The sequence below is a fragment of the Alosa pseudoharengus genome, unplaced genomic scaffold, assembly GCF_046254945.1.
Source record: "Alosa pseudoharengus isolate Yale_2024_CS ecotype anadromous, Long Island Sound unplaced genomic scaffold, YU_APseudo_1.1 YU_APseudo_1.1_scf_5, whole genome shotgun sequence".
NCBI classification, from domain to species: Eukaryota; Metazoa; Chordata; class Actinopteri; order Clupeiformes; family Clupeidae; genus Alosa; species Alosa pseudoharengus.
Genome location: NW_027468837.1, coordinates 1,700,976 through 1,723,568, shown reverse-complemented (window position 1 = coordinate 1,723,568; position 22,593 = coordinate 1,700,976). Strand labels below are relative to the sequence as shown.

General features: G+C 38.3%; 1 protein-coding gene across 1 annotated transcript in view; it reads right to left on the bottom strand.

Moving 5' to 3' along the window:
• dock3 (dedicator of cytokinesis 3) overlaps window positions 1-22,593 on the bottom strand; it is an 835,931-nt gene that overhangs the window by 38,297 nt on the left and 775,041 nt on the right. The window contains 1 exon segment of the mRNA XM_076267926.1: window positions 166-289. Coding sequence (XP_076124041.1) covers window positions 166-289 — 124 coding nt within the window.

Sequence of the window (22,593 nt, the reverse complement as noted above, 5' to 3'; positions counted from 1 at the left end):
ATCAATAATGTCCAAATAAATATGAAATTTGTAAATACAGTATGTAATTTACCTTTAATATTGGATGATGTGTTGGATCAAATTCTTCACTTGCCCTTTTATTGTTTGTCACTTGAATATATTAACTACTTTCAACTTACAACTTTTGTGTATATGTGTATGCACTGACCAGGAGGAAGGTTGCGAGGGGGTACTGGGGGTGCCATCACATTTCCCACATAGGTGGACAGAAATGGCAGTGTCTCTCGAGTTCCGCTGTCCAAACTCCAGCTGCTAGGCGCAGTGAGGACTAATGAAGAAAGAGATTCTTAATGACAAGCATAGTGGAAATATACAGAGTTAAAGCAGACTTTCAGTGTGGCATTAATAATAATAATAATAATAATAATAATAATAATGATAATAATAATATATGCCTTGTAGAGTGCTTTATCACATACTCAAAGTGCAATGTAGGGTAAAAAAAATCAGTCAAGTTTAGTCAAGAAAGAGGGGGAAGAGCCATGTAGGGTTTTGAAGGTAAGGAGAAGGACTTTGAAGTAGATCCTCTGTGGGACAGGGAGCCAGTGGAGGTCTTGTAACACTGGGGTAATGTAATGGTGGGAAGGGGTGGATGTAAACAATAGAGCAGCTGAATTTTGAACGTGTTGTCATCTGTTGAGCAGGTGAGAGGGGAGACCACTGAAGAGAGCATTGCAGTAATCCAGCTGGGAGGAAATTAGGGCATGGGAGGAAATGAGGGCTCAGTATCAGAGTGGGAGATGAGTGTAGATGTTGATTTGAGACTCAAATGAAATGGAGTCTAATGGTATGTTTCCACTGAGCGGTACTGTTTGGTATGCAATTACTTGCGTTTCCATTGTCAGAATTTTTAAATGGTACCAAAACAACTGACCCGTACTGTACCATTTTGTGGCACCCTTCCTTTGGGGTACCAAGCGTAATGGTAATTTTGTGAAATTCCATAGGGGGCGCTAGAGCCACCACATATCAATATCTCAGGTGTTGACGACAGTGGCTGAGTCCATCAGGTAAGCTCAGCTAAACTCAGTTCAGCTCAGCTCTGATGCCTGCTCTCGGCACCAGAAACTAACAAGGCAGACCATCTCCTTTATTAAGGCGGGAGAAGCCCAGGCCACAGCAAAGGGCTCAGGTTCCCAGAGGCCATCACAATGACTGTCAATGAAGACGGGTGGTAATTATGGAGCTTACTTTCCCCTGGGAGGACTGGATAGAGGACATAACAGAGAGGAAGCAAGGCAGGTACAACAACCTCGCAGACAAGTGTCACAGACAAGGGGTGGAAGATGTGGTGCCTACAGAGGATTTGCAGGGCGAACCCTCTGCAGGGCATACCATCTCTTAGGCCTTGTAGGTGCCTACAAACCGCAGGGCATCAGTCGCAGCACTGAGGCAGCCAAAAAGGTATCAAGATGGATATGGCTAAAGAGGAGCGAATTTTGGAGTGGTGCTGCTCAGACACAAGTCGGTGTCTGATCAGCCCCAGCTGGGTCGCCCAGATAAGGGTGTATGATGTTTTGAGACCCGAAACACCCAATTACTCACTGAACATGTGAAACATCACTGAAGATGTGCATCACAAGATGTATTTAGGAGATAGACATTGTTACAGTTTAAAAAGGCTTTTACAGTATTGTGCAAAGGAAAAAATACAAAAGTAAAACATAGGAAACACACTTTGGGGAGGGCTGTGCACCACTGTAAGCTATATTCACTATATAAATCTTTCTGTACATCCTATCCCTATGACTGATTGAGGTCTGGACTCTGGCTGGGCCACTCTAAAATGTTGACATTGTCCTCTGTTAACAACTGTTAACAAATGTTGATATTGTTCACGATTAAAAATTTCAACCACCAAAACACCATCCCCAATGTGGAGAATAGCTATAGAAATGTGTTAGTTTTTGGTGTTTTTTAGACAATGGGACCTGGTGAATTTCTCAAAGTAAACGGTAACACTAAAACAAGGGGCTACATTGAGATTTTTGGTGGAAAAGATCAGGCAGTCTGCCGAGAGACCTGCCCCAATAGGCGGCATTGGACCATTAAACCACACAATGATCCAAAACATACAGCCAAACAAGGCAAGAAATGGTTAACCGTGAACAATATCAACATTTTAAAGTGGCAGAGCCAGAGTCCAGATCTCTATCTGTCAAAAAAAATGAGCACAAGGCCAGAGTGAAGGCAAATAATCGTTCCTGACTCAAAACCCAGATTGCTATTAAAAAGGTGGGGTCTACAATCATTGTCAAGTCAAGTTTATTTATATATGGAGACATGGAGAGGCTTGGTAGGTATTATAAGGTATTATTACGGCATTCTTGGTAGGTATTATAAGGTATTATTACTGCATTCTTTTAGAGCGCCTTGAGCACTGGGTTGGAATTTCAGGTACTGCACTGAAATGGTTTGCTTCCTTCTTAGAGGGAAGACCCTTTTCAGTTTCTTTCAATGATACTTCATCTTCATCTGCCCCCTTATCTTATGGTGTTCCACAGGGATCAGTGCTTAGTTGTATTTTATTATCACTGTACATGTTGCCACTCAGTCAAATTATGAAAAAGCATGGTATATCCTATCATTGCTATGCGGATGATACACAACTGTATCTCCCACTTAAATGTGGTTCCTCTGGTGCTCTAAACCCATTGCTTGATTGCCTAAAAGAGATTAAACTATGGATGTCCACCAATTTTTTAAAACTGAATGAATCCAAAACAGACACTCTATTTTTTGGTTTACATGAAGCTGCAAATAATGCAATTAGTGAACTAGGGTCTTTTGCCAGATATGTAAAACCTTATGCAAGAAATCTTGGCTTTCTACTTGACCCTGATTTTAAATTGGAGAAACAGATTAATGCTGCTATTAAGTCATCTTTTTACCACCTTAGAATCTTAAGTAAAGCCAAAACTATGTTTTCTTTCAAAGACTTTGAGATATTGATTCATGCCTTTATTTCATACTGCCTGGACTACTGTAACTCTCTTTATTTTGGTGTCACTCAGTCCACTCTATCCCGACTTCAGATGGTGCAAAATGCAGCTGCAAGGCTGCTCACCAAGTCTAAAGACACAACATATTTCTCCAGTTTTGAAATCCCTGCAATGGTTACCAGTGAAATAGTAGATTAGAGTAGATTACAAAATTCTTCTTTTTGTCTTTAAAGCTTTAAATGGACAAGCTCCCCAATACGTAAGTGAGCTTGTACACTTTCACTGCCCTCCCAGAACTCTGAGGTCCTCAGATAAACTACTGCTCTCAGTACCTCAGAGTCATCTAAAAAATAAAGGTGACCATGCTTTTTCAGTAGCTGGGCCCAAGTTGTGGAACAACCTGCCTTTTCACATTAGATCCACACCAACTATTGGTGCTTTTAAAGCCAAGTTAAAAGAACATATGCTATCAATGGCTTTTAAATGAAGTGTAGAATGTAATTATATAGGCTATATGTAAATATTATTTTAGTTTTATTTTCCTATTGTGTTTTTTTTGTATCTTTATTCATTTTGTCTTCTATTATCTACTTTTTTTGAGCACTTTGGTCAACCACAGGCTGTTTTAAATTGTGCTATATAAATAAACTTGACTATGACTATAAAAACCATTCTGAGAGTTGTGGATGCAAATAAAGATGTTTCTATTGATTATTTAAAAAGGGTATGAATAATTTTGGACATGGGTGGTTGACATGACATGGCCTTTTTTTGGTCCAATGTGTCAAAGATAGGTAAATTATATAAAAAATATATCAAAAACTATGGTGATATTGTTCAGAAAATGCTGTTTTATATGAACATACAGAGCATTCATGGGATTAATCTCCCATTTTTTCACAATTTTCAGCCAAACCAGAAAAAGCTCATATGTCCCAGTCACATTTCACAAATTTTGATTTTGAATAAAAACAAGAAAATTAATTAATTTTCTGTTTATTCAATCATATATTGATAACCCAGATGCCTACTTGTTAGTCTGCTTGACTAAAAGTTCAGGCATAATATTGTGAAGCCACCCTTAACCCTTTAGCCGCCAGGGTTTAAAAAGAATAAATTGGATTTGTACATAAAAAATTCAAAAGGCCATGGCTTGCAAGTGGTCAGAGATAAAGTCCTACTGTAAATGTGAAAATCATTTAGTATGAACAGAAGTTTATGAAGGGGGTACATTTACTCATCTAATTTGCATATTATGACATCACTGGATGGTAACCACTGTGAATTATGCACATTTCAGTAAATACTAGATGTTGAACATATTTGAGCAGTTTTTCTTTCTTTTTTTTGTCATTTCACCAACATAACAAATGAACAGGAATACAGTCACATGTAAACCAACAATAGTAAACTATTACTATAATCACAAACCCTATGCTACTATACAATAAAGTAGCCTGGTCAAATCAGTTCCATATCGCGGGTGACTTTGTAGCTCTTCAGAGCCCTATTTTTACAACCCCTGCTGTCTATACCACGTCCATTACGGACACTATCATCACTATTGCCACTGGCACCTCCAGCTATGTTGGGCAGAGGGTCGAAATCAGTCGAAATAAGCATGGTATGCTTAGTGGACACTGTCGCAAAGACGTACCTCCATTCACAGATGCACCGTGACTATCAGTCAATAGACGATCGATCATATTCTCCAAAAGGCAGATATTCTCCTTCAGAATCAGAATAGGTGAATAACAGATCCAAGACTTCATCACACGTGAATTTTTTTTTCAACATTTGGTGTATTTCTGCTTCAATTTGTGCAAAACTATGGCCCGCATCGCTTCCGCGTTATGGAGGAAATGCACGTCTTCTTCGTGTGTTTCTCGCGTGTTTTCGCATGCTTCCTGAAAACTTAGAAAAAAAAGGTTGAGCTTGAATCGAAGCTCTGGGTGTCTGCCAACTAGTGGTCAAGAGTACAAATGAGATTTTACACTGTACTCGCATCTATCGTCTGTTTTATTCAGTAATGACGCTTGTCGCAATATTGCGACATGGGCGGTTAGAGGGTTAACTAAAACACTTTGTCCCAGAAATGGATATCATATGGTGTGACGCCATATTACTTTTTTTAAACGGGCAATTGTTTGGAGACCTTTGGGGAGTAGGGGTCCTCCTTCTTTCAGGAGGTTGAACAACACCTCAGAAGGACACTGAAAGTTACAAGGTGAGTTTTCTCTCTTCATGTTTTCAAAAAAATCAAGTATATCCGGCACTCCTGCTTCAGTTCCCTTTTGCATAGTCTTTTGATGTGACGCATTTTACGCAAAAATGCCCAAATAAAATTACTTTTCAGTCAATATTACCTTTAAAACTATATTGTCATATTGCAGTTAGCATGTTTTTAGGATGTTAGCATAAAAGCACATTGCTTAATGTCATGCTAAGTACATGAAACCTCATATGGTGTGACCCCATATCATATAGTGTGACCGGGTTTTCTCGTCACACCATATGATTTATTTGTCACACTGTATGATAGAAACTGCATTTTCCTGCATAAATAATGTTTTTTCATACATATGTTTAACTCATAATTAAGTGTAATATATATTTTGACATATTTAACATGATTTAACATTTATTATTTAAATGTTAAATAGCAACTATTGCATGTATTGCGAATCACACACACATAAAACACAGAAATCACTCCCACACACACTCACTCTACAGCCTTGGATACAAAAGATACATATTTGACATTCTAAATATCAATAGTAGTCTGAGAAAATAAATTCTGGTGTTAAAGAAAACAGTAATATTAATGTTGTCTTTAGCACTATAAGTAATTGCAACAATTTAATCTGATTATAATGCAGGAAAACTTTTTAAATTATCTGAATAAATTGTTGAATTTGTCTTTTAACAGATATAAAGAGAATAAACTCAAAGGGGAACTACAAACATTCAGATTGAAGCCCACCATTGAGAAGAGAAAAACTCAGGGAACCCAAGAGCTATACAATATTTGGTGGTATTCTGTTTTGCATAGTTGTGATTTCTGAAAGTGAACCTTTACATGATATACCTGTCTTAAACTGTCTTTTGTTGCTTGTGAAATACATATAATACACATTTTTGTATTAACAGATTGTTTTGTGGTGTTATTTATCATATGGCGTGACACCATATCATTTGGTGTGACATCAAGAAATTATGAAAATAAAAAGGCTTTTGGGGTCTAAATCATACAAATCTCAATGGAACAGATAGAAAATAGGGTCAGCAAAGGTCACAACCATTTTCTTTCTTTTATATCAAGGTATGTCAAAATGAATATGACGTTTATTGAAAGATTGAGGACATATGCCTTACTCTGTGTATTGATGAAGAAATGTACTGTAAAATGTAATAAATTTGCACAAGGAAATGCTAGATCTTGATGAAGTAATGATAGAAGATTATAATACATTGCTCACATTAAAAACAAAATACCCCATTATAATTTTACAAACAATAACTTTCATGTCACACCATATGACAATTTTAGTCACTACCACAACTAATTAGTGAATAAATATGAATTTCAACACAAAATCTAAAAGACCATACATATTTTTGGGAATGGAAGGGTCAGTACAACAGGACTAAGTGATTTCCATGCCTAATATCTGAATTTTTTTTCAAAAACTTTTTTTTGGCCTAAAACGTCAACCACCCACATGCCATTTTCATAAAAATGTTAAAAAAGATAAAAACACTTTTTTGGATTCCATGTTTCTACCACATTGTCTTACAACCTTTTGGCATGTGGTAGTGTCATTTTCAGACAGAACAAACATTGGTCAAGAGAAACTCAACAGTAAATCAATATTTGCCAGGGGTATAAATAATTTTGTTCTTAACTGTATGATTTCTCAGAATGTTAATACAAATAATGGCTAATTTGCATATTTATACATACAATTTCTGAAAAATTGCAATACAAAAAATATTTGTCTTTATGTATGTAAACAACTGGACAGGTTTCATGGTGATATCTATTAGTTACAAAAAGATAAAAAACACTTTTTTGATTCCATGTTTCCACCACATTGTCTTACAACCTTTTGGCATGTCAGTGTCATTTTCAGACAGAACAAACATTGGTCAAGACTAGAAACTCAACAGTAAATCAATATTTGCCAGGGGTATGAATAATTTTGTTCTTAACTGTATGATTTCTCAGAATGTTAATACAAATAATGCCTAATTTGCATATTTATACATACAATTTCTGAAAAATTGCAATACAAAACATATTTGTCTTTATGTATGTAAACAACTGGACAAGTTTCATGGCTATATCTATTAGTTACAATTTTGACCCTATTCACCTGTGGTGATTGCCTTTTGATCGAATATGTTTTTGTGCTTTATGTGGAAATTTGCTCATTTTTTGTTGGGGTTTTAGGCTAAAATCAATAGACCAGTTGCAAGTCCCTAACAACCGCTGTTAAAGACGAACTCAGAGGACAAGCAAACCCAGAGCCATATAGTAAGACATTAAAACAAAGATGCAAGGTGCTTGAAAATAGGCCTAGATAACTTTTGGCAGAGAAAAACAGACTAAATTCCCCATGTGCAATACAGGAGACATCTAATTTTTGTTGTGATGTGTCAGTTCAAAGCTAAAAATGTTTAAAATGCCAATAAAGTAGGCTATTGTTCTATCTTCAAATAAGCCTAAAGACATTTGGATACAAAGCATGCATTATGAAGTTACAAAGTTATGTATAGCACAAATTTTATCTTCATGTGCAAGAGGAAAAATTGAAATTATGTAGTTTTATGTAGTATTAAGTAACATAGGCTACATTAGCAATGTGTTTTATCAACATATTCCTCAGCATATAGTTTCTATGTTCCGTTTCTATGCTAAGTGAGAACGGAGGCTAACATTAGCCTACATTTCACACAAATGACAAGATGCAGGGTAGAGCCTAAAGTTTAGTTGACACTTCATTTGAGTTGATTGTTTTAAGAAAGTGCACATGGGCTTGCAAGTAACATTATTGCATACTATCAAGTAGCCTAGCCTGGCTAGTCCTGGCTAATGTATCTTTAAGCTACAATGCATTTTGTGCATTGTATTTCAGTCAGTCGTTCAATGTGTGGCCCGTGGCTTAGGCTACTTTATCAAAGAAATTATCCTCTGACCTCTGGGGGAATTGATTGCCCACCTCTGTCATACTATAGCCTATGAGTAGGTAATGTTCTCGACTTCAATGTAAATCTAAACTAATTGTTTGTGCAGTTGATATTAGCCTAACATAACTTTACAGTGACTGGCCAAATGTTTAGCCTACCTTCCGTAAAACATCAGTTTCTTTTTCATAGGTAAACCTGCTTCACCTCTACAATCCAGAGTCGGCATTGAAATATTTAGGCAAATGCTTCTATTCTTCATCTTATATCAAGTTCAGCAAGCTTACTTTCTATGCACTGTCCCTGTAAACAAACAGTGCTTGTCATCTGAGTTTGTTCTTGGCGATGGTTGTTAGGGACCTGAAACCGGTCTATACTTGCAGCTTGTTAAACCTACATACACAGTATTAATTGCAGATTAACACAAGCCAAACATTTCAAGTGTCTGCAGCTGCTATTTATGATTTTAAGTGTAGCCTGGGTGTTTGGTGCACCCAGTATGAATACTTGCAGTGACCCAACAGGGGCCATATTCACAAAGCCTTTTATCTTACCACTAGGAGTACTCCTAAATCGCACTAAAAGATTTTAGCTAGGAGTTTTCTCTTAAAAGTTATTCACAAAGCCTTTCAGACCTACTCTTAGTAAGGAAAAAGACAACTCCTAAACTAAAAGTGAGTCTTCGTTGCTATGGATGATGTCATTACTCGAGCTTGACTGAAGTGACCACCTTAATTGGCTGATGATTGTAATGCGGGAATGATTCCAAAAACCTCCCTTACGATGATGAGTGACAGGTGACAGGTCTGAGAATGCGTGCGCTACACAAGGACAGAAGATGATGAATAATAATAATTAAAAAAGCCTAGCCTAAATGAATCAAGAGTAAGGCAAAACAAATAGCCTAGTAGCCTAATGAAACATACGGATTGATGCCGTATCTTTGTAACATTATTAAATTAATCGGTAACACTCCATAATAAGGTGCCATAATAAATAGCAAACTAGTAATTACCTAACCCTTTGTTAATTGTTACTAACATATCTATTTGGTACAAGTTAATAGTTTTTTCATCATTAATTAAATATTAGTTGTTTGCATAAAAACTGTATGTTAATGCTTTAGCAAATCTATTAACTAATATTGCATTAATATGTGATTACTAATTAACAGTTATATCTTACATCATTTAAATGTTTAATGTTTATTTGCAAACTACTGTATATGTTAATAGAAAAGTTAATGACATATTATTATTTAACTAATTGTTATTAAACTGTGCTTCTGCCTATCCCAATATGAACCACTCTCCATAAGACCCTTATAATAGATAGATAGATACTTTATTGATCCCCAAGGGGAAATTCAAGAAAAAAACATGGAGCTACCTTGACATGTTGCCACTGTTGTCAGCGCCAGAACCGCTTGCAATAAAGTTGGCTAAGCTTAATTCATATATTAGTGGTATATAGCTATAAGCGTGGGGTCCCTTATAATAAAGTTGGTTAAGCTTAATTAATATATTAGTAATATATTACTATCAGTATGGGGGACCCTTATAATAAAGTTGGTAAAGCTTTATTAATATATTAGTAATATATAACTATAGTCAGACGGTGAAGGGACTGAGACCAAAACTGGCTTATCACATTTATTCTTTTAGGAAAAGTTAAAACAAAACAACAAGTAGCTGAATGGGCTATATTACATGCATCATTCCTATACCATCACTGTCAGCCCTACTAGCAAGGGAGATATGGAATGTTCAGGTGCACAGAACGACAGTTTATTAATATTCTGAGACTCACTAAACACTCACAGACGTAGACCATACGGAGGTAATGCATAAACATAATGCTAAACTAAATGTACATTCATTTCCTGCTAGACTGAATTGCACTTTCCATGCACACTAAGCTAAACTGCTTAACTACACTGAATGCATGGAAAGTTGCTAGCGGAGTTTACAGCTAGTCACGTTAGACTCAGTGTGTATGAACTCGTGGTCATAATGAAAACATTAATAAACGTTCTCTAAGTCGCTAGAATTGCACCCAAATCTTAAAAATACATGTAAAGTAACATAATACAGTTGGTATATCAAAGTTTTCAACTTAAACAACATTTCACAGTTACAAAAGTGGGGAGTGCTTTATACAGTCAACCTACCCAATGCAAAGCATACCGCTTCTGATCGGCTATGGCAACAATACAAGGACAAAACGCAGCAGAACTGCAGTATAGCGTTTCTCCAAAGGGGGCTCCAAAACACCAATATCAATAAAGCTGCTTAATTACGGCGAAAATCACATACAAACACTAAACTACATTTCTAACTCTGTTACACCCCTCCCCTGAATTTCACCAAATCCAAGCAGCAACCAAATAGTACTTCCAAAGGCAAAGAGTACACTACTTTCAAAGACTAGACAGAGAGTCACCAATTACAGGACAGCCAACCACAAAGGTATCCAATAAGGATGAAGTGGAAGAAGAGTTGCGCAAACTCTCACACAACCAACCACTGGCAGTAGGGTGCCGTATGCACCCCACAAGACCATAAAGCCATAAACCATAAATTCCATAAATTCTCAACAAAGCTAATCATAAAAGCTAGATAAATAATGATATGTCATTAACTTTTATATTAGCATATAGTTTGTAAATAATAATAAATAAACATTTAACATTTAAATGATGTAAGAAATAACTGTTAATAAGTGCCAAAATATATTTAGTTAACTATTAACATATATGAATACAATATTAGTTAATAGATTTGTTAAAACATTAACATACAGATTTTATGCAAACAACTAATATTTAATTAATGATGAAAAAACTATTAACTTGTGCCAAATAGATATTTTAGTAACAATTAACAAAGGGTTAGGTAATTACTAGTTTGCTATTTATTATGGCACCTTATTATGGAGTGTTACCAATTAATCTTTCACCATAGCCTATGCCTATGTTTGCAAAGAGGAGAACATATTAATTTGATTCACAATAATGTTACATTTAATTTACATGTTGACAATGAGTAGCCTAGTTTTGGTTGTTGTTGGTGGCGTTATTGCATCAGTTAGTTATGCCAATGCAAAATTGTTTCCTCGCGATTGGAAGCTCATGTAGCCCCATAGGATTTCAAAACATCGCGACGTGAAATGCCACAAAAAGCGGTTTGTGAATAGGTCTTAGTGAGTTAGGAGTCCTCTCGACTTCTTTTAAGCTGTCCCAGTGGTGGAAAGGTGTGATTTGTTGGGGGCAGGGCCGGATTAACAATTCATAGACCCCTGGGCACAAATGTCTGGTGGGCCCCCCTGCCCCCCAGCCAACATGAATCGGGCGGTCAGTTAATAGGCCTATAACATGAAGATTTTTCTTGCCATCGAAGGCACGAGCACATCTGTGAGGCCAAGCCTCACCAAGTAGCCCATTTGTTTACAGTGGGCAGTGCTTCGACTTGGCCAGCTTCACTCGCGGTCCGCGCGTGGGATCATGCGGTGTCACGCGACTTTAATTTGTATTTTCCCAGTGAGACGCTGCAACAACCCAAACAACCAGTAGATGGCTCAAGTGAGTAGGGTGTCTCGTAAAAAGAAATGGAGCCTGGAAAACCCTACACAGACTTCACTACAGACTTTAGCAGACTGGTTTAGAAATAATTTAATAGCCAGAAATATGCCTGCCCTGCCCTAATAAAGAAATATTTGGTTAACTGCGAGTGAATCCCGTTTGCAGCTGTAGAAGAAACGCAGGACAAATTAAACATTCTGGTTTTCTCCGAGTGCAACGATGATAGACAGACATCATTTGGACAAAATATAGAGCATATTAACCTCCGTTGCTCAGCCAAATGCCTTCCTGTTACGTCCTGTTATCACTGAGTTACAGGCGATAAACGATTTTTGATGGTCACAAGTTTACTTAACCCTTACAAGCCCGACCGTTCTAATTTCGTTAAAATTTTAACGATGACCAATCATCTAATATCTCAGCTGTCCAATGACTGATTTTATTTCTGAAATCTTCCCCGTAATGCTGACAACATAAGCTTCAATTTGATATGATTAGTTAAAGGGTTTATGGCGTGAAATGTTTTGGATACTTGAAGATGAGTCGTGAAAAAAAGTTTTCACGTCAGTCATACATTTTGACATGGACCGCCAGATGCCACCTGCACTTCGTTGGAGTTTACCTCGACTGGAAACCGCACAGCTGGATAAACTGAGGTAATATATGTTTTTACATCGTTTCTAGTTATGGTTAATCTTAATTTGTAGTCATAAAATCATGTTATTTGACAGTAATATGCTTTCTCATCAGCGTCAACATTATGGCATAGCGGGGGCTAAGTGCATCGTCATGTAACTTTAGCTAGCTGCATTACTCTGAACTGCTTGCAGTATTCTCGTTTGCTTTTGATATCAGTTATTTTCATTTGACAATTTCATTTAAAAACCTGTTAGTATATAACCTGTTAGTACGTTTGTTTTCTAGTACCAACTTGTTTGTTAGGTAAGCATTATATTGGCAAGACAGTATAGCATACCAAAGCTGAATAAATCAATGGGCGCCGCGTTTCTAAGTTGCGTTCTCTTACCTGAAATAAGTTGAGCGATATTTTTACTCCTCTCAATATGTAGTTGTAGAAAACAAGATGTGAAATCACAGATTCTGTCAGAAATGTAGTGCTAATTAACTTATTGCCTCTCCTCGGGCCCTTGCTAGGCAGTTTGTAGTGAACTGTTTTACCTTGCTAACTTCTAAATGACAAACATCAGACATGCTTGTCTCAACATTTTCTAAGATGGCATGACTTGATATTCTACTCTTCTCAATATGTAGTTATAGAAAACATGATGTGAAATCACATATTATGTCAGAAATGTCATTGCATTTCAGCAGTTAGTTACTAGGTGAAATGTAATCTGTCTTTATCTTAATGCCAGCCAGGCAATCAGATTTAGGGTAGCTAAACCCATGTGTAATAAAATGACTTTTCATACTTCTAAATATTTTTGAGTTACTCAGAATGCTTCAATAGTTTAGGCTATCTCTTCTTGTATATGTATGTGCACACACGCACGCATCTGTAGTTTTGTGATTTTATTTTTTAAATTAATAAGGTATTACATTTGTATGATTTTACTGTTGTTTCAGATGGAGGATGACAAGACCTACACAGACGTCCTTGCAGGCCTGAAGAGGTAGCTGACTGCTGATGAGCTTGCACTCACAATGTTGAAGACCATGTGAGGATGGACGAAGAAGGTATAGATTTAGGTGGCGTGCGTAGGGTGGTGTAGACTGCCACTAAAACACTGTGAAATAGACTTGTTATGTTGTTTTTTATATGTTGTTGTCCCAGGCATATGTGGTTTTACCAACCGGAATGGGTGGGAGGTTGTGCTTAGTAGGCTGTCGTATGCAAACACACAGTGCAGGGGCATGGGACGAAGAGACCCCAGAAGAGTTTCACAGTTTTCTGGGATTGATCATTGACATGGAACTTCACTTCCCTCCCTAATATCCATTGCTACTGGGGAACCAAGTCTCTGAAGGGATCAGGGAGCGTTGACCAAATGAGATATACATATTGTGTACACTTTTTCTCCATTGACATTGCCATTGTCAGTAGTTTCTTATTATTTCAAGTAGGGCTGCACGATATATCTAAAATCTATCGTTATCGCGATATCTTGCACTCGCTTAACATTTGCGATGGACATACCGCACAGATTACTTAATTTTCGATAAATTTCGATAATTTTTTTGTGCCGTGCGCATTCCATACAGTCTATGGTGTATTCACATTCTGAATGTCAACATATTTTACCAAACCGATGCTGTCATGCTGCCCTAGAAGCCCGTCCCCTACCAGTTTAGGTGTGTGGTGTTTTAGGTGTTGAGGCGGGAGCTAATGTCGTGATGGCTGAAGATAGTGAGTCGAGCGAGGTAGGTTACACTTGGGTGAAGAGGAATTGGTGACTAAAAGGAAAAGCATGTCTGTTATATGGAAATATTTTGGTTTTATTAAGGATGACGTGTTACAAACACATTGCCAAATGCGTCCATCACTGTGTTAAAATAAACAATTTCTTTCGTTATAGTTATAGGATCAGAAGATATCTGTCTTTCACTGTAAGGCTTGTATTTCATGACTTGCATTTAGCAAAAGCCCCAGACAGCAGCAGAGAGGTAATCAGGATTCGTTATTTGTAAAAGTTGTTAAGCCGACTTCGTTGGACTGTGCGATCGCAACCCCTTACTTTCACTTTCCGCTGCACTCGGCATGCCGGTAGCCTAATAACGTGAGATGCGCAGTGTATGAGGTTGGAGAAAAACATGAGGTGGAAATATTTAAATATCGCAACTTATATCATTATCGCAGAACTCAATAATGTTATCGCATATCGCATGTTTTCCTAATATCGTGCAGCCCTAATTTCAAGTTTGGCAATGCAGAATCTGGTGTTGAACCTAGGTTTGGTAGCTACAGCCAGAAAGACTTTGGAGAAAATCTATCACAACAGCTGGCAGGCATTTCCGTCAAAATTTCAGCCTCGCCTTCAGCTGTTCCAACTACTACTCTGTCGTCTTTTCATCAAGTACATATTCCTGTACAGCAGGAGCCAAAGAAAAATTTTTGGCTTTGTTATAAAAACAACACATAATAACACTAAAGTAGCTTGTATGGCCTGGAGTTTAGCGGTAGGTGACTTTTTTTGGTAAACAAAATTGCTGTCAGATTTGGCATTCTACAGAAGGGGATGCGTTTCGTTTTGAGTCATAGGTCTTCTGTGTTTAACCTTCAGGTTCCCCATCCCACCTTTCCCTATCCTCCTCTCTCTCTGTGTGTGTGTGTGTGTGTGTGTGTGTGAGAGTTTGTGTGTATATGTGTGTATGTGTTTATTCTCAACAGGCTTGTTCTATGTAATCCACTTTCAAATGTTTAGAACACATTGATTTTTGAGTGATGTTGAAGTTGATTGTATTCCTAGCTTTTCATAAATAATACATTTTATAGATGTATATAATTTTCATATTACACTAATTTATATAAGGAAGTTGTATCTGTTGAATCAAATGTATTTTATGTCTCTATTCAGAATTGATCTTCAATAAATATACAGTATACTTACTTCCTGTATTACTGGTAAGGTACATGTTTTTCTTTTATATATCATTATTATTGACTGTTGCATTTGCTTATATACAAATAAATGGTTTATTCTTATGGACCACATAAATCTAAACCATTGTGTCTGATTTCATTATTAGTTTTTATGCATACTTTCATGTTTTTGGTGAGAAAGAGAATGTGAATTTTGTCAACATTCTAAATCCCGTTTCCTGCATTTTTTTACACTGATCACTAAATTTATCATAACTTTTGAAAGGTTAATGATATTCCAATTCAGTCTTTTTGTTAAATAGCCCACAACTTGCTGAACATGTCATACACTCTATATTTTTCTCTATCTTGTATAGAAATATAATGAAAATTCATTTTTATGTGAATGAAATTAAATTTTAACGAATTTCAGTATACATTTGGAGAGGATTTTCAAAGACTGTTCATTACTATATCAACATTACCATATGTATTTTACATCATTTGATAGAACTGATCCTTCTGATTACAATGGTATGTATATCCCATTGATGGTATGTATTATACTCAAGAAATAAGGTTTTTTGTGTAAGAAGGTCATCCAGCACCAAAAATGGAATGTTCGGCACGGGCACGAAAGGGTTAATTAGCGGTTTATTTTTTTGATTATTAAAGTGTTTCATTTAAAGGTTTGACTTCGTGCTTATTCAGAGCATTTAGTGCTCTTCACAATCCCAGACGTTCACATTGCATGTTTGTTTGTAATGGATGCAACCGCGAGATACGTTTGTCATAGGCGCCGATACCGTGGGTGAAAACACTGAAAACATCGAGCACCCACGTGTGCCAGCTTACAGTCCCGGCTAAATTTATATTAATTTAAAATCAAACATCGCAGTTTATGTTAAATTCAGCATCTCTCATAGTGTGATTGGATATGTTGCTGTCAATTCCCTATACTAACCACCAATGAGAACGTCTCTCGTATGAAAATTCCTGACACTTCCCATCTGAAGAATTAACGCAAGGCTTTGTCGGGTCTTCAGCCCCGAATGTTTAAAATGTATATAGCCCTGAATATCATTTTAAAAGTAATAAGTAAGTCTGACAAAGCTTATTGTTTTGTGACACAGCACAAAAGTAAAGCAGATAGAAAGAACTCACGCAAATCTAGCCTACAACACGCAGACAGCTTCATGCGCAGGGGAGAGAGCGCGCGCGCGCACAGGTGCTTTATGATTTTTGGCTTCTGATGGTATCTTGCTAATTCACTGAACTGCATTAGGTGACACAAATGGTATTGCCTTTATCTTATAACTCCTTGTCTGAGCGACTACCAGGCCTATGGTTTTTAAAAGTCAGATGTTCCCTGACAAATACATTCGAAAATTAAGAATGTTTATTGACTTGAAAAATACACTATTTTTTGCAAACTCCCTTCATTCAACCCTTGAAGACATCGCGGTCTGGTGCAGTGTTGCGCGGGTTTGGTCACAAGCGGCCCGCGGTCGCCCGATATTTTAATCAACCCAACCGCAACTCGGACCGCGAATATTAATTAGGACAAAATTATACCCGACCCGCGATCCGACCCGCTTATTTACAAAATGTGTGCTTTTGGTTATAGCCTGCATGCAGTGTGACAGTAGGCCATTTCTGTAAAACAAACTAATTTATTTGCGAAACTTTATGCAGTAGAACTACACGCAGTAGGCATGCAGGACATAATGTTTGCGCAGGAGAGAGTCTGAGAATAAGAGCGCAGGCACGCACGCAACCACCAAGGATTAGAACACTATAGGATACGATTTGAAGGCCATGGACATACATCTTTCTTTCGAAAACAGAAATGGTGAGGCAAGGTATAGGCAAGACTAAGATACATTGCTGGTCAAAACGTTAGCGTAAGAACTGGTTTATAATGCTGAATGAAGCACAAAGCACATTTACTAAAGCACATCCATTGTTTAAAGTCACAAACACAACGAACTAAGGTAACTTTTATGCATGCGCGAACCTATACATACCGGTAGATTTATTCCTGCAGGCTGCCCGTTTTGGCTGTCATACTTAAATGGCTTCGCAAGAAGTAGGCCTACATAGACCATACATTGTACTACTGTCATCTTCTTTAAGAACTTTTCCCAATATTTCCCATAGCCTATATCGCTTTTCCTGAAGGGGTGTCTTTATTATTTTAACTCGCGTCTTCAGCTTCTTTACTGTTGACTTTACTGTATTGATGCTTTACTGTATTGATCTAATTTCGGGCAGACCGCGCAACACTGTGCGCTATGTAGATCGTTTCTCGTACCATTTAATTTCTCAAAATTTAGGTCTACTAGGCCCACAATAACGTCATCACCAAATACATCTTTTATTTTTAGTTGATCAACCACAAAGAGCATAGGCCTACTGTGCACAGTGCACTGACGACTGTAGCAGCCCAAGGTAACCAGTTGTTGTAGATGAGAGGCAACCCCTTGTTTCAGATAGCCTGGACAACATGTTACCTGGGTGTTGCCTACGTTATTAATTAATGGTAGCCTACAATAGTTAATTGATTCGCGTAACATATTAGTTGGCTCAAAGAGTAGGGAATCAGGATGGAGAGAGTCACGCGTGTGTTGCTTTTGCGGGATCGAATCCAGTTTAATGCTAGTTTTCAAAACATATATTGTTTTACATGTCTTTTGTCCGAGTGGCTGTAATATAGCCGAGCGCTCATGGCGTATGAAAAGCGACTTCAAACCGCCTAAAACAACTTGTTTGTGAATGTCTGACAACTGCTGCAGCGCATGCACGCACAAGGAAACCAGTAGGTGGAGAAACCAGAAGGCACACAACACCGGAACGATTTTAAGGCTATTTCGCATAGGCTACTCAATGGTGCTATTTCACACGCATTATAGCGACCACCACTCACCGGGGTTAGGTGGAAGGTGTTAATAGGCGATTGAAGTAGCCTGTCAAAATTGCTCAAAAATGACGTTCGAATATCCCCTCTAAAATAAACACATGTATTCGAATATATTGGAATATCTAGGCTATATTATTTGCGCATTATGTCAGTGACGCGCATCATGTCATCTGTTTTTAACTTTTTGTATGGTTATTGCTTGACAGGGGGGGATCCCAAGCAGCTTTCAGCCATAAGGCATTTCCTAATTCACCCGACACTGATATTCAAAATGTTAAAACTATTTCGGCATAGCATAAGCAGTTTAATTAAATGTAATGTTAGTTGTAAACAAACGGGCTATTTGGTGAGCCTTGGCCTCACAGATAGGCCTATTAACTGACCGCCAGATTCACGTTGGCTGGGGGGCAGGGGGGGCCCAAGGGTCTATGATATGTTAATTCGGCCCTGCCCCCAACGAACGCAACTTTCCACCTCTGAGACAGCTTAAAAGAAGTCTAGAGGACTCCTAACTCACTGACCTACTTACTGTAGGCTGCGCAAACCACAGGCCTTTTTTTGGGCAAGCCTGCATTCGAGGCAGGCCTTCTTTTTTTATATAATTTTATATAAATCCTGCGCTAACAGTAATCCTCCTACCCCCGCTACCACAGCTGTGGATAGTGTGGCATGCTCATGCTTTATGTTTCCTTCTTGCAAACTAGGCCTATAGCCCAACCATTTACAGTACGTCAAATAACAACTTGCCAGATATGCCTTCATATCTTTGGGCTTCATTCAGCATTTTGTTCTTCCACTGGAAATGACTCTTCTAAATTTGGCACTTCACTGTATACAGTACATTATATAGAGCTTCATTTCTATCATTTCACGCGGGCTCGGGCTGGGCTCGGGCTTGCACGGTAGGCTAAATGAGCGGTCAGGTGATGCGTTTCGGTTAGCTGCGAGAAAGATGCAGAAATGGATGCTTAGGAGGTGAAACAGAGGCTGGCCTCTTGTGACAGGCGTTTTAGTTGCACCGGCAAAGAAAGCAAAGTCTGAGGTGTGGAAAAGTTTTGATCATGTGCATAATGAGAATAATGAGCCAGTGGTTATGTAAAATCCAAAGGATGCAACATTCTGTAGAACGGCAGGGAATTCATCGCTGATAAGGCATGTTGATCAAAGCTGTCAGTGCCCATCAGGATCACATCGTTTGTTAGGCTACAGCAACAAAATCAAACCCTGCAAAGGTGAAACAAATGATTACGGAGAAGAAGTGTGTCAGCTTTCGCTGTAAAGACATTAGGCCTTTTAATATCGTAAATGGCGAGGGGTTTGAAAAGCTGGAGCAAGAACTATTTAATGTCGGGGCTGCGTATGGGAGGGTTCCCGCAAACTTCAGAATGCTGAGAGGACTTGCTATTTTATTTCTTTGTTCCAACTTCCAAGTGGCCTAGGCTACGTTAGTCATGAATAAATGATGTCAAATGTTACTCATTCTTGACAAAAGGCAAAAGAGCTGCGTGCGTGCGGACATTTGAATAATGTCGGGCTGTAAACGGGTTCGGGCTTTTAAAAAGCTGTCAGTCTCGGGCTCGGTCAGGGCTCGGGCTGATTTCTGTGGGGGTCGGGTCTTGTCGGGCCTAAATTTAAAGGCCGATTATAGCTCTACTTCACTGAGCAACAGTGGGTGGAGACCTTTAGATTCACAAGTCAGGGTTTGAAGAATTATGACGAATGATAGACCTGGCTGTTGCCCCGAGTACTCGTTGTCGGATGCCTATCCCAACAAACAAGCCATCGCATCTATCTATCCATAAATTGCAGGAATGTCTGTCTGTCTGTCTGCGTGTCGTTGGTCCGTTCGATTTCAAACTTGGCAGGTGTCTTGCTACTGGCATGAGTAGTGTCTTGCTACTGGCATGAGTAAGTGCAGTGCATAGTTTGACATTGTTTGGATAAGAAAAGCTAAATATATCGTTATATATCGGTAAAAGAAACACACGTTGGCTTTCTCCGCTCTACCATAGCCACCCTCTCACACAGAACTGCGCGCAGGACCAGAGAGAGGATAAGCGGAGATTTGGCAGCACCAAATCACGGTTAAAATGCAAGATATTTGATTATCATCTCTGATCTCAACAATAAAGACTTCCTGTATGTTTACTTGCATAAAATGATTACGCTGATTTTGCAACAACAGGCCAACAAACACGAGTATGTAGTTCTATTCAAAATTACATGAAGTAATGTGTATGTGCAATAAACTGATGCTTTGAATAGCCCAGGCTACATTGGACGTGAGACTTTGAATAAACAAACTACATTTCCGACTGCAAGGTCCCAAATTGAAACAAGCCATGGGCTAATGGTCCCGAATTTAACGTTTCAGAAGATGTGCCACACAGCTAGACAACAAGTGGCAGACAGAGAAACGTCACTTATGCTACCAAACACTGCTTTTGAGTCACATCGTTGCAAATGTCAAACGATCACAAAATGGCTTGTCTTCACTATCAGGAAAGTTATGCAATAAGCTAGGCCTATAGCCTTAACTCAAAACATTTGTTATTCCGTTCCGATCTGTAGAAATCACATGCAGTCATGCCTAAATTCTTCTTAGGCTGCTGCACATTAATTATAGGCTAATATATTATGATATTCAGTATACATTATTGAATGCTTAGCTGGAATGATGTTTTTCCCTATCATCCTATTGTTAAAGCAGGCATACCTGCGGACATGTATCGGGCTACAGGTTTTCTACAGGAATGGCATGTTTGAACGGGCACTGCACTAGTTGTATAAACTTGCGATGTGTGCCAATCGAGTTGTTGGCGAAAACTTTAGCGTCAGCAAAACAGCTGTGCACCGATGGGTGTATTCAGTTTTATTCTACGGAAACAAGCAAGAGAACACACCAAGTTGCCTAATGTTATAGGGAAGCGCCAGAGATTGCTGAGATTCTCTGAAGGTTACGTCACACGATGCGAATAAACCTGTTTCCATCAACTTTATTTGCATTATACCTTATGCGCATCGAGAGTTAATCCACCCCCCTCTAGCGAATCAAATATAGATGCGCATTAGGATTTTTGATGCGCATTTCACGTGTTTCCAACCGGGATCTCTTATTCGAATAGATTAAATGCGCATTAGGAAGTTGGATGGAAACATGCTAATAGTTGTCTAAGCCTCTATAGCGTAGCCTGTTAAAAACGTCGCAGAAGCCTACCCAAGGCTACAGATTAATTCTGAACAGTTATTTCTCTACTGGCTCAATTATCACACCACTGTTTTGATTTGCGTAGTTGCGTTAACCCAACACTGACAATAATGTAGACAGCAAATTTCGATTTCGATTTTCGTTACCACCGTGTAGTCAAGCCTTAAGACATACCCAAGTAGCCTAAATCGAGGTAATGTTTAATTATGCATGATTTATTTTGTTATTGAATTCGTAGGCTGGGATTACTCTCGGCAAGTCTCCTGCTTTTTCAGAAGGGGGGCGGCAGGCAGAGCGATGTACAGTGGCAGAGCGACGCACAGTGGCTGAAAGTGGTACTAAAGCTTCACGCAGCTTCACGGCCTCGTAATGCGCGAATGAAGTGGTCATTTGAAAGCGATGCCCACTGTACAACGAAAATTACATTTAATGCCGAAATCGTTTTCAACATTTTGAATATCATTTAATTCAATTCAAGTTAATTCAAAAGTTTCCAAAAAGTTAAAAACAGATGACGTGAAGCGCGTCATTGACATAATGCGCAAATAATATAGACTAAATATTCAAATATATTTGAATGTGTTTATTTCAATATTTAACCCTTAGAACCCGATTGACGCAAAGTGCGTCAAAAAACACACCCTTTCTTCTCTGTTACATTGCTCCGGAATGGTTCATCGGAGCGAGATGAAACCTTTAATGCACGACAGAGCAGAAGTGGGGCTTTCCAACGAGACTACACACTTGTCTGTACGATCAATTATGAAAATAAAAAAAAATCATGAAATTAAATCAAATTGCATCATATTTACAGTCTATACTTCTCTGCGTTCACCTGCACACACATTACTCTAGTTTGAATTACTCGCGAACCCGTGATCGCATCGATATGGCAAGCATATCAGATGAAAGAGGGGGCACAGAGCTATCCATTGGTACCATGTTTATCGATCCTTCTGGCTTATAAAACCAGACGAAGTGACTGCAAAATAATAACGTCATGTACACAAACCAACGCTGCACACTCATTACTCTCGTTTGAATTACTCGCGGACCCGTGATCGCATAGATATGCCACGCATGTCAGATGAAAGAGGAGACTCAGAGCTATCATTTGATACCAAGTACATCCTTCTGGGTTATAAAACAGACGAAGTGACAGCAAAATAATAACTTCATATAGCTGGACTT